This window comes from Chelonia mydas, chromosome 8 (assembly GCF_015237465.2).
Source record: "Chelonia mydas isolate rCheMyd1 chromosome 8, rCheMyd1.pri.v2, whole genome shotgun sequence".
Taxonomy (NCBI): domain Eukaryota; kingdom Metazoa; phylum Chordata; order Testudines; family Cheloniidae; genus Chelonia; species Chelonia mydas.
Window position 1 is genome coordinate 37,328,446 of NC_057854.1, and position 12,273 is coordinate 37,340,718.

The 12,273-nt window shown below is 40.3% G+C and overlaps 1 protein-coding gene across 7 annotated transcripts in view; it reads left to right on the top strand.

The window, feature by feature from the left end:
* The window catches only part of LOC102931528 (protocadherin gamma-C5), a 361,684-nt gene that overhangs the window by 34,966 nt on the left and 314,445 nt on the right, over positions 1-12,273 (top strand). The window contains exons 1-2 of one of the 7 annotated variants that reach the window (XM_037907147.1): positions 4,942-5,244; positions 10,165-10,599. The exons of 5 other annotated variants lie outside the window; for them this stretch is intronic. In XM_037907147.1, coding sequence (XP_037763075.1) covers positions 4,957-5,244; positions 10,165-10,599 — 723 coding nt within the window. In that variant the 5' untranslated portion in view covers positions 4,942-4,956. Of the gene's footprint in view, positions 1-4,941; positions 5,245-8,000; positions 10,600-12,273 lie in introns of those variants that run through there. One more of the 7 variants, XM_037907134.2, reaches the window with a different exon arrangement.

Consider the following 12,273-nt stretch of genomic DNA (forward strand, 5'->3'; position numbering starts at 1 on the left):
TGCATTATCTTCCGAGTGTCTCCATGAGTAATAAAGTAATCTTCCCTCACATTATTTAACCGTTTGTAATGCTGCCTCCATTGACTCTAGAGCCTGAGTACCAACCTCAGGAACGATTGTTCTGAACCAGGGCACAAACCTCAAATTGGATGTGAGTTCAGATTTCACCAACCAACTATCAAGTGTAAAGCCTCAGGCACTATAACAGCCTTAACATGGAGTCACAGACAGTCCCCTTGGGTACTCCAGTCTGTCCAGCTAGCCAGGTGATCTTACCTCTGTGATAGATGGTTGCTTACACCAAGAACCATAGCAGTATTTAGGTTGCTTCCACTCACAAAGGACCAGTCACTTACCCATGGTAAATTGCACCTTAGATCTTACTCAAAAGACAAAGCTTGTAGACATTCCTATAATAAACTATATAAAGATGTGTTAAATAAGAAAAGGAAACCAGGGAATATTTACTAGGTGAAAGCAGGTAAACATAGATACACAAATGAGTTATGATCTTAAGTTTCAAAAGCTAACAAAAGATTCTATAATCAGCAAGTTCTATATGTCCTTTCCGGCTAGCGCAGGCTAAGCGGCTGGGGATCTCACACATATGCCTAGAAACACTTTGCCCCTCAAAGTCCAAGCAGCATAACAATGACTTGTCCTTCCTTGTTAGGGGTTTTTTATCCCTCTCCAGCCCTGTGCTCTGAGCTACAAACTCAGCTGCTGGGAGTCCACTTCCGTGACTCATTTTAGGGGGCAGGAAAGCAGAACAAATCTGTTGTCCTCTTGTTGATGGTACCTACAGAAATTCCAGTTGCAGTGTCCCACCGTAGTCTGTCTGATAGCTACAGACATTTCCTTTTGGGAAGGATATAACACCTTCTGTTGTAGATCAGTCTTTCATATTAATTAATGTCTGTCTTCTGTTTGGTTATTTACACAGTCACAGAGGTTCACGATACAACCGCTCAAATATTACCTTACAATGTGGACTACAGATGTTATAAGTGAGATTAATGCATGCAGCAGCTCACAAGCATTAAATCAAGTCTAAACATACTTAGAATTCTAATACCTAATTTAACAGCACTAACACACAGGTTAGCCAAATTGATTCCAGCTATGTGTTTGTCGGTGTTCAGTTGAGATCTAGGGACTCTGACATGAGCTGTCACACTGTTTACATCCCTTATTACACAAATTGATATTGGTGACTATTGAGTACTTGGAAAATCAAAAGGTAGAAATTTAACTCCAAAAATCCAGTTAATACAAAAATTGAAGACACTAATTACCCACTGATCACTCCACCATTTAGTAATTTATTACTTGACAATGAAAATATCCAATGTAAGAGTCCTGGAGCAAATGTTTAAGTAGCCTGTAAAATAGTGATAAACGTGAAAAGATGTTATCACACCGGAATAAGTATGTTGCTGTTGTATTTGCTATTTGAAATTCCAATGAAGTGGCGTGGAGGTTTAGGGGCAGACTGTGTGCTCCCTCCATTCCCTGTGTGCCACCCGAGTGGAAGCCGAAGCCCCCGACAGACCTCAATAGCTATACGTGTCTGCCTGTAGCTGCGAGGCGGGGATCCTGCCTCCGGCAGAAAGGAAGTCACCCAAACCCAATTAATTCTGGTTATCTCCAACTATTCTATAGTTTCCAGCGGACAGAGATTAAAGTAAGCTGGAGGGCAGGAGAGGGTGAACAGAATGCCCCTGGCTTATGTAAGCAGCTCTCCCTCACAACTGTCCCTCGTCCTTGGCTGGTGATAGGAACCTGATTCAATCTATCTGATTAATTGCTAGGGTACCATGCTTAGCAGGCACAAGTTAAATATTCCCAAGTAGCTCTATCCTGAGCCTGGATTGATCTAGAGAAGAGAATCAGAAAGCCATAACAGGTCCCTTGACTGATCCCGGCTCTGCTGCTCCCAGCGGAAGCTGGGTAGCAGAGAGTCTGCCCTTTAAAACGGTGAAAGCTACATAAAATATATAGAATCATAGAAGGTTAGGGTTGGAAGGGACATATGATAGAACAGAATCTGTTATAGGACAACATTTTGATTTGTTTCCATGGCTGAGGCATTAGCATTTCTCTAAAAGAAAGAGAAATCTGGAAGAGTATTCTGAGAATGTGCATCAAAATAAGCAACACTTAAAATTTCTGCTTGTATAATTTGCTTACCGATGAAGATGGAGCATTTCAAACTTGATTAGGATAAACCTAGACATCTGGGTTCACATCGGTCAGTAATATGTAAATAAATCTGTTTTTCCTTTCTACATAAAATAATAATAATAATAATCAGGAAAACTCGCTCCTTTTATGCAATATTTCAATTTTTTCTGTGTGGTGCCTCAAATCAGTACGTTCATTCGAGTACTGAAAAGGGGGAATGGGGCTGGAGGGAACAGAAGCTGCTATGAGGGGAAATGGAGAGCCAAATCCTGAAGTCTAGTTCCTAATGAAACAAGTCTTTGTGTACTTATTGCCAAATTCTATTCGCATTCCGATTATCTGGAGTTTGTTAACCCTTGAATATCTCTATTTCTCTTCAGCAAAGTGTCAGGAGGGAGGGATCCTCACAATACAACAAAAATTATATTTTGGTCGCTGTACGTATGCTGTCAAAGAGATAAAACTGTGTTAGATGATTTAAAGATATTGGCACAAATACTAAAAATATGAATAGAACGTACTTATTCAATTTCAATCAGCTCTTTTTCAAGGAAAATGCCATTGGCTGTAATGAAATTTAACTGAGCCGAGGACTGAGCAAAATTTAGCAAAAATGGAGTGAGAACCTCTGGATTTGGCCCAGTTATTATATTTAATTAGTTTTCTGTTTTTACCATAAAGATGGCACTTTGAGACTATATAATTCTGCACTCTACGAAAATGTTCGTATTTTCTCTTTTCATTTTCACCTATATATGTGATGTTAAATACCATTTTGTGTCACTTTTCAAGACTTCCTTGCATGAGTACAGAATGAAAGAGCGGTATTTCTAAATATTTTCAGAATATTTGCTGTACAAATATTTCCATTGCAGACCTAATTACATTATTCTGTGAAAACCCATCTAAAGTATTATTTATGTAATAACGTTTAGCTTTATAGAAAACAAATCAATATAAATCACGAAAAGAAAAGAACATTCTCCTGAAAAATAATCGCAGCTTCCAGTACTTCGCAATGTTCCGTTGATGCTCTGAGCGGCGCTGTTCTCCCGTTAAGGAGAGAAATGAAAATCCAGTTCAACCAACTCTTTCCCCTTATACACACCGCACAAGCAGAGATGGATCGACCACACATAACAGTGTTTGGTTATGAAAACGGAATATAGGGACTGTATTTTGCCTTTGAGCTATTTTTACATTTTTCCAAACTTCTTGTGAAGTATGCATTAAATAATAAACATAATCTCGATTACTACAGTATTCGCCTAAACAGAAGTCAGAGGCATCTTCACTCCTATGGCAGACAAAGTGTCTGGAATTGCAAAGGGCGAGTTCTGCTTTATTTTCTTATTATTACAATTCTGGAAACAGTTTATGGGAAGATTCGCTATTAGATTCTTGAAGAAAGTCAGAAAGATTCTTTCGTGGGAAATATTGAAAAGAATCTGGGGCTGGATATAAAGGCTGAGCCCACGGTGAAGTGGACAACAAGCTGAAGTGGAAATCTAGGACATTAGTGATAAAGCGTCCAGCTACCGGAGAGACAAACTTTTGTTAGAAATCAATGAGCTCAGGACTCCGGGGACGCACTTTTTTCTACACAATGCCAGGATCGGGAGGTGGGATCCAACTCACTACAGAGCTGCAATATACATTTCAACCTGGATGTAAGGACACACGCTGGTGGCCCGAAGTATTCCGAACCGGTTTTGGAGAAATCCCTGGACCGAGAGGAGCAAAGTCTTCACCATCTCACAGTTGCAGGTCAGTTATAGCTCCGATCCAGGTTATTGTTCTAGATGCAAACGACAACCAGCCTGTGTTTAACCAGTCCATATATAAAACATATGTGATGGAAAACGTGCAAGAAGGAACCTTGGTAATCAGACTTTTGGAGACTGACAAAGGCGAGGGAGCGAACAGTGTGTTTAAACTACTTCTTCGGGGAAGCATCTGAGGGAATGCACAGGATTTTCCACTGTAATTCCGCCACGGAAGAAGTAAGAAATATTGGAACATGGATTATGAGGAAGCTCAGCTGTATAAAATAGAGGTAAACGCTAAGGGAAGTCGCGGACGGGGGATTATTGTAAAGTAATTATATATGCTATTGAGGAAAATTATGTCACTTCAACGCCTGAAGCGTTCTCTCTCTTTACCTCTGTCTCAGAAGATATTTCAACTGGTTCAGGAATCGCGATTTTTAATATAAACAATCAAGGTTCAGGGAGAAATGGTCAAGTAACACTTCCATCCCAGAGAATTTCCCGCTTCAGACACAGAGATCATTTGATAATTATTACAAATTGGTGATTCACAGAGTCCTGAACAGGGAGCAGGTCTCAGATTAAAAATGTAACAATCACAGGCACAGACTCCTCCATTCACTGTAACCAAGACAAGTAAGATAACAATTTCAGGAAAAAATGACACTCCACCTTTGTTTAGCAGTGAGTCCTGCCTCACTTATTACCCGGAAAACAATCTGAAATGAAACTCTGTTTCTTTCTGTGGAGGCACTGTGACTAGAAGGAGAATGCCAGTCACTCCTAAATTGTTGATAGTGGTTTTCATGAAATTCCTAATATATCCTACCTCTCCATTAACTCAGAAACTCTGTTTCTGCACTCTGCGCTCCTTCAATTACGAACAGTTCTGGAAGATTCGGTTCCAGTGCAGGCTCAATATGGAGGTACCCCATCTCTCAGCAGTAATGTCTCCGTCACTCTTTCTATATTGGACAATACCGCGGGAACTTTGTACTCTTCCATGCCCGCCGATGGCTCCACGGGAGTGGAGTTGGCCCCTCGCTCCTCCGAGCCGGGTTACCTGGTCACTAAGGCGGTGGCGGTGGATGCAGATTCCGGGCAGAACGCCTGGCTCTCCTACCAGCTGCTGAAGGCTACAGAGCCGGGGCTCTTCTCTGTGGGACTCCACAGCGGCGAAATCAGGACAGCGCGCTACTTTGTAGACAAAGATGCGCTCAAGCAAAGTCTGGTGGTTTTAGTGAAGGACAACGGGCAGCCCCCTCTCTCTGCCACGGCCACTGTCACGGTGGTGGTCATAAATTCATAGAGTTTAAGGCTAGACGGCATCACCAGATCACCTGGTCTGAACTCCCATACATCATCGCCCCATACCCACACTCTAAATCCAACTGAAAGTAGACCGAAGTACTCTGAAACCTTACAGCTCACAGGAGACAAGACTATTATGTGCCACAGGCAGATACTAGGAGGGACTGAGGTGCATCAGTGCCTGAGGCCCTGCAGTGGAGGAGAAATGATCCTGTCAAGAGACCTGAACCCACATGCTGCAGAGGAAGGAAAACAAAAACCAAAAGAAACCAACCACCAAGGTCACTGCCAATCTGACATGGGGGAAAAGTCTTTCTCCACTCCACAAAAGAAGATCAGTTAGACCCTGAGTACATACTTCAGCAAGAACAAGCCAACCAAGGACCTGAGAGAGTGAATGCTTGGAGACACCTCAGAGCCCTGGCTCTCCTCCTCCAACGTCCCATCTTCAGCTGTGGCCATCTCTGATGCTTCAGAGAAAGGAGAGAGAGAGCAGGAGAAAAAAACAGAATATATTTGGCCTTTGTGTGTGTGTGGATCCCTCCCTGACCCCTGCAGTTGGTGGTCTAAAACCCTGAATTATGATCTTTTAGGAACACAAGGCATGAACAGAAAGTGAGCCCCTGGGGTGCTGAGCCCTGTCCCCTACCATCACAAGCAGTCCCATCATACAGTTGCACTTATAAATTTGCTTATCTCTTAAAACTAATTTAAGTTGTTTGCCCTCACTGATAGCATCCTCAAAATCCTCCCCGATTTAAGCAGCCTTTCAGCTCCTGCAGACACCTAGTCCAATTTCACCTCCTATTTGGGGATGTGATGGCGTCTGTTTCCTGCTTGTTCTTTATCTTTATAATAGTGCTACTGGTCCTCAGACTCTGCAGATGGAGGGACTCTCAGCTATCTGACTTCTCCGGTGTGACTTTTAGTGGAGTTCCCATGTCCTAGTACATAGTATAGAGGGAATCAGAGCTTTTCTTCACACAAATTATGATCCCGATGAGTCTGTAACTGGCGAATTTAAAATGGTTCGGTTTAGTTTGCCGAGGCAAGTAACTCAAACGATTCCCTTAAAAAAAAACAACAAAAAAAACAAGAAAATGATCAAAGGGATTCAAACAGGTCTGAGAAAAGTTTGAAGAACTCTAACGAAGAATATTTAATTAATCGGATTAGTCCCTCGCATGTGTATATTTTGTGCTAATGACGATTTAGGGTGTATTTTGTTATTTATGTTTACATATTATGTGGAAATTAAATATGAACATTTTAGACCTATGCACATACATTTACATCTTGTAACATTAGTAATTTTAAATGTTTTTTGATTAGCCAATGTTTTTTTCTACTTTCAGATGAGTGTGGGCTTATTTCTGTACATCATGTAATCTAATTTTAAGTAACTGAGGTTAAATTAAAAAGTGTATTTATTGATGAACAAACTCTTCGTTTCTCCTTTCATTAATTTCATGGTGACACCTCTCCCATTATCTAATTTATTCCAGTGAATTTATTAATCTGTATGCACATTTTAAGAAGTGAAATACTTCTACTACTTCAAAATGTTACTGTCAAACATTGTGAAGTATGATAAGTGACAGTATTTAAAGAATAATAATGCCAAATATAATGCTAAAGTGCATTTGTAAGATCTATAGTCAAAAGATGGTAATGGAAGTAATGCTTTTACAAATTTATATAATTATAACGAAGCATCCTTTCATTCTAAAACACAAGGGTATTTCCACTGTATTGAAAAATCTGTATTCCCTCAAAATATGGGCTCATATGTGAAATGACTTTACAGAGACAAATTCATTCACCGATGCAATTTCTTTTAGGTCAAGAGATCTAGGAGATGAATTAAATTGTCATTGGTATGGCCTAGTAAATGAAGCACTGGACTTGTACTGGGGTTTACTCTCAGCTCTGCCCCTGGCCAGATGGGTGACCTTGGGCAAATAACTTCATCTCTGTGTGCCTCAATTTCCTCATCTGTAAAGTGGGGATAATTATACTAAACCCATCTGTAAAGCACTTTGAAATCTACTTATTAAAAGTCCCGTATAAGAACTAGGTATTATGACTATTTTAATGTTTTTTTTATGTGTAGTATCCCAACAATCTTATGCTTCAACATATGTCCACATTAGTCTATGTAATTTATGGAAGAAATCTTCTTTTCTTATTTCTGGCTATTAATATATGAACGTCTATAGGCATTCTATTGTTGGAAGTGTTTTTAACACACAATTCAATCAATTTAAGGGATTTTTACTTCACATTTTAATAGATATCATGTAGATAGTAATTTTATTAAGAAGTGACATATGTCAGCAAAAAGCATAAAGTATATCATATTTCATTATACAGGTTCCCCTCTCACACTGAGATTTGATGTCTTTCTAAAAGATATATTCTGATTCAGTCATAATCAGACTGTAGAGTGTTCCATTACATTGTAGAGAATAATAATGATATATAGATATAGATATATATTCACATATGTATGCATGACAGTTCACATAGCATAATGTAACAATACGTTTAATTACATATCTAGCGCTTTAAAAAGGACGGAACAATTGAAATGTCAGTATTAAAAAACAAAACAGACCGTTCACAATGGAGTATTCTGCAGTCATTGATATAGACTCTGAGTGTCGCTGTTCGCTAACTATGTACAAACAGTCTAATACGAAATAGAGCAAACCCATTTAACATCAAAGACAGAGAAGCCGCAGGATGCAAGGTCTGAATAGAAAAAGAGGACCTTGCTGATTGAATCTAGCCCTTACATAGGATGCCGTAATGAAGATTTGGTCCGAGACAACAGCATACAAATTCCTGATTCCTAATCACTGCAGACATCGGTAAGAGAACTGGAAGGCAGCTCTTCATCCCTTTTGAAATGGCGGACACACTGAGCAGACAGGATTTCAAAAGGCGAGTCTTGTGTTGCTGTATCTTGGTCACCATTTGGGAGGCAGTTTCGGGACAGATTCGCTATTCGATTCCTGAGGAAATGGAGATAGGATCCTTCGTGGGGAACATCGCAAAGGACCTGGGACTGGATCTAAAGGAGCTCTCAGACCGCGGAGTCAGCCTTGTTGCCAGAGGTAGGACACAATATTTTGGTTTGAATTTGAAAAACGGCCATTTATTTGTCAACGAAAGGATGGACAGAGAGCAGATCTGTGGTCATATTGCAAAATGTGTGTTAAATATTGAGGTGCTTGCGGAAAATCCAGTGAAGCTTTACAGAGGAGAGGTGGAAATAAAGGATATAAATGATAACTCGCCCAGTTTCCCAGAAAATGAAAGCGCGTTAGAAATCAGCGAGTATACTGCAAGAGGCACACGTTTCCCATTAGAAAAAGCTCATGACCCTGACGTAGGACTGAATTCGCTACAAAATTACAAATGTAGCCAAGACAGCTATTTTATCCTGAATGTAGAAACCGGAGATGACGGTGTAAAATACCCGGAATTAATATTGGAGACATCTTTGGATAGAGAACAACAAGCAGTTCATAATTTGATCCTCACCGCCACTGACGGTGGGGATCCTGTAAAAACAGGATCAACAATAATCCGTATTGTGGTGTTGGATGGAAACGACAATGCCCCAGAATTTACGCAATCGGTGTATAAAGTGAGTGTAAAGGAAGACATTCCTGTGGGTAGTGTGGTGCTCCGGGTAACAGCCTCGGACAGGGATGAAGGCATAAACGCAGAGATCAAGTATTCGTTTCTCAAAATCTCAGAACGGTTTGACAAAAAATTTAAATTGGATCCTGAAACTGGGGACATCCAAGTAACAGCAAAGCTTGATTTTGAAGAATTAGCATTTTATGAATTTGACATACAAGCGAGGGACGAAGGCGGGCTATCAGCCCACTGCAAAGTTCTGATAGAGATTGCTGACGTTAATAATCATATCCCTGGGATCACCGTCACATCTGCTTTCAGTCCCATTGCCGAAGATTCCCTCTTAGGTGCAGTGATTGCTATTCTTAATGTGCATGATCGAGATTCTGGGGAGAATGGTGAGGTCACTTGTTCTATAATTCCAGAAAACCTCCCATTCAAATTAGAGAGGTCATTTGATAATTTTTACACTATGGTAACTGATAGAGCTTTGGACAGGGAGCAAGTCTCCGAATACAATATCACTGTTATAGCCACAGACCGAGGGATTCCTCCTCTCAGCTCAAACAAAACTGTCTTTATAGAAATTTTGGATAAAAATGACAACCGGCCTGTCTTCGATCAAAAATATTACACAGCCTATATCCCAGAAAATAGCACCCCAGGTGTTTCTGTATTTCATATGAAGGCAAGTGATGTGGACTGGAGGGAGAACGCCAGAGTCACTTACTCCATTATTGAAGGAGACAGAAGCGAAGTGCCTTTGTCCTCCTACATTTCTATTAACTCCGAGACTGGGGCTCTCTACGCTCTGCGCTCCTTCGATTACGAACAGTTCCGGGAGATTCGGTTCCAAGTGCAGGCTCAGGATGGGGGTTCCCCACCTCTCAGCAGTAATGTCTCCGTCACTCTCTTTATACTGGATCAGAATGACAACAGCCCGCACATCTTACACCCCTCCTTTCCCACCGATGGCTCCACGGGAGTGGAGTTGGCCCCTCGCTCCTCCGAGCCGGGTTACCTGGTCACTAAGGTGGTGGCGGTGGATGCAGACTCCGGGCAGAACGCCTGGCTCTCCTACCAGCTGCTGAAGGCTACAGAGCCGGGGCTCTTCTCTGTGGGACTCCACAGCGGAGAGATCAGAACAGCACGCTACTTTGTAGACAAAGATGCGCTCAAGCAAAGTCTGGTGGTTTTAGTGAAGGACAACGGGCAGCCTCCTCTCTCTGCCACGGCCACTGTCACGGTGGTGGTGGCTGACAGCATCCCCGAAATCCTCTCCGATTTAAGCAGCCTCTCAGCTCCTGCAGACCCCCAGTCCAGCCTCACCTTGTATTTGGTGATCGCTGTGGCTTCCGTTTCCTGCTTGTTCTTTACCTTTATCCTAGTGTTACTGGCCCTGAGGCTTCGCAGGTGGAGAAACTCGCAGCTGTTTGACTCCTCGAGTGTGACTTTCAGTGGAGTTCCCGTCTCACAGTTTGTGGGGATTGATGGAGTCAGAGCTTTTCTTCACACTTCTGCCCAGGAGACTGTCCAATATAAGGACTGTGGATTAAAGGAATTCTGCTTTCAAGGGGGAAATGCTTCAAACACTCTTACGGGTATTAATTCTGCTGTCAACAAGCAGACTGAATCGTCTGATGAAGAAACAAGTACCAGAAATGCTCTCGACATCTTCTTGGAGGTGAGTGTACTCGGCTGAATTCGATATTTCTTTGATCTCTGAGTAAAACACTTCAGTTACTATATTTCCATTATATTTTGTAGTCTTTTTGTCTAATCGTATTTGTAATGATATTTTAAAAGGAAGAAAGAGCGTTTTATTGAGTACACATGTTAAAAATAAGTTTATGGAAACAAAGATTTCAAATCAAATTCTGTTTACAGAAAAATGTGGCTTAATATTTAAAAATGGAGGAGGGTTGGATTGATTGACTCTCAGAGAAAAATTGATAAAACTACTAGTGGCCATTTCTTTCATGTTGTATATTTTCTGTTAAGGAGTTCAGAATTTCCATTCTTAATTTCTCCACGTATACCTCATACACATTTTTTTATTTCTATATTATTATATCCTAGCTGTGTTGTTAAAAGGCCAATCACAGTAGCCTTATCACTAAATTAGTCCCTATCAAAAATTTAAGAAATTGGTGCCTAAAGTTGGGATTCTATATCTGTAGGAAATGCCTAAACTCGTGCCCATTTATTGTTTAGAATCAGGTTACTTGTGAAGATACCTAAATTTGGATGTAAGAGACAAACTGTGGGCACCCATTTTTAAAATTCTTGCCAAGGACAATTAAACAACATCTGGGGATTTCTTTCCTCATAGGTTCTTCATCTAGAGCTTAAATCCTAAACCTATTCCTGATAAGCAGTTTCTAATCAGAAGGAAGACCTAAGAAGAGTTTAAGGAGCGCTCTAAATCTTTACTTTGATCATGAAAAATCGTCAGTGATAGGTGCGGAAGATATCTTCTTTACAAAAATGAAATGTACGTGAATAGTTTACGCTGACAGCCCTCAATAAAATAAACGCCCTTTATTACCATTACAATCTGTAACGACAATGTTATTCTAGTATATTATAAATCTAATTTACATTGGCAATTGCTAAAGGTTTGCAATCGTAAACTCTTATTCCCCAAATAGCCTAGATATTATAGATACCCCACATCTAATGTCATTTTAGCAAATCACATTTTAAAAGCAGACTGCCTTATAAAGATGATGGCATTATTCCCTATTTGATGTCTGGCTAGCCTAGAATACAAATATTTTATGAGATTGCTAATTTAGTTCATAAAAGTAACTCTGTTGACCTAGTATTTTTAGATTAATGTCAGGCATTTAACTTAATACCACTTGATATTCATATTGAAATCTAATACTATAAAATAAATAAGTTACATATTGGGTATAAACTATTTCAGACATGAAACTCTATTTACTATGTCAAGATAATCAGATGGTGGTGTTTCTAATGAGGCTCAGCAAAGTTGGAGTCAAAGCCCAACTTTATTCAGTATTATTATCTATGATCTGGAAGAAACTATAATCATTAACATTTGCAGATATCATAAATATTGATGGGCTAGTTAAAAACAGAGATCCAGTCAACCATGCAGAGAGGTCTGTAGGCTGGGAGCAGTAAAAACATACATTTTAATATAGTCAAATACAAGGTCATGCATTTAGGAGCCATACATTCAGGATGGGAGGCTGTACCTGGGAAAGTAGTTACTCTGGAAAGGACATAGGGGTGATAGTAGATAATTCACTGAATATGAACTCCCAGTGCAGTGCTATGGCTTTATTCTTTCAACCTGATTCTTTGATGTATTAAAGGGCAATATAAA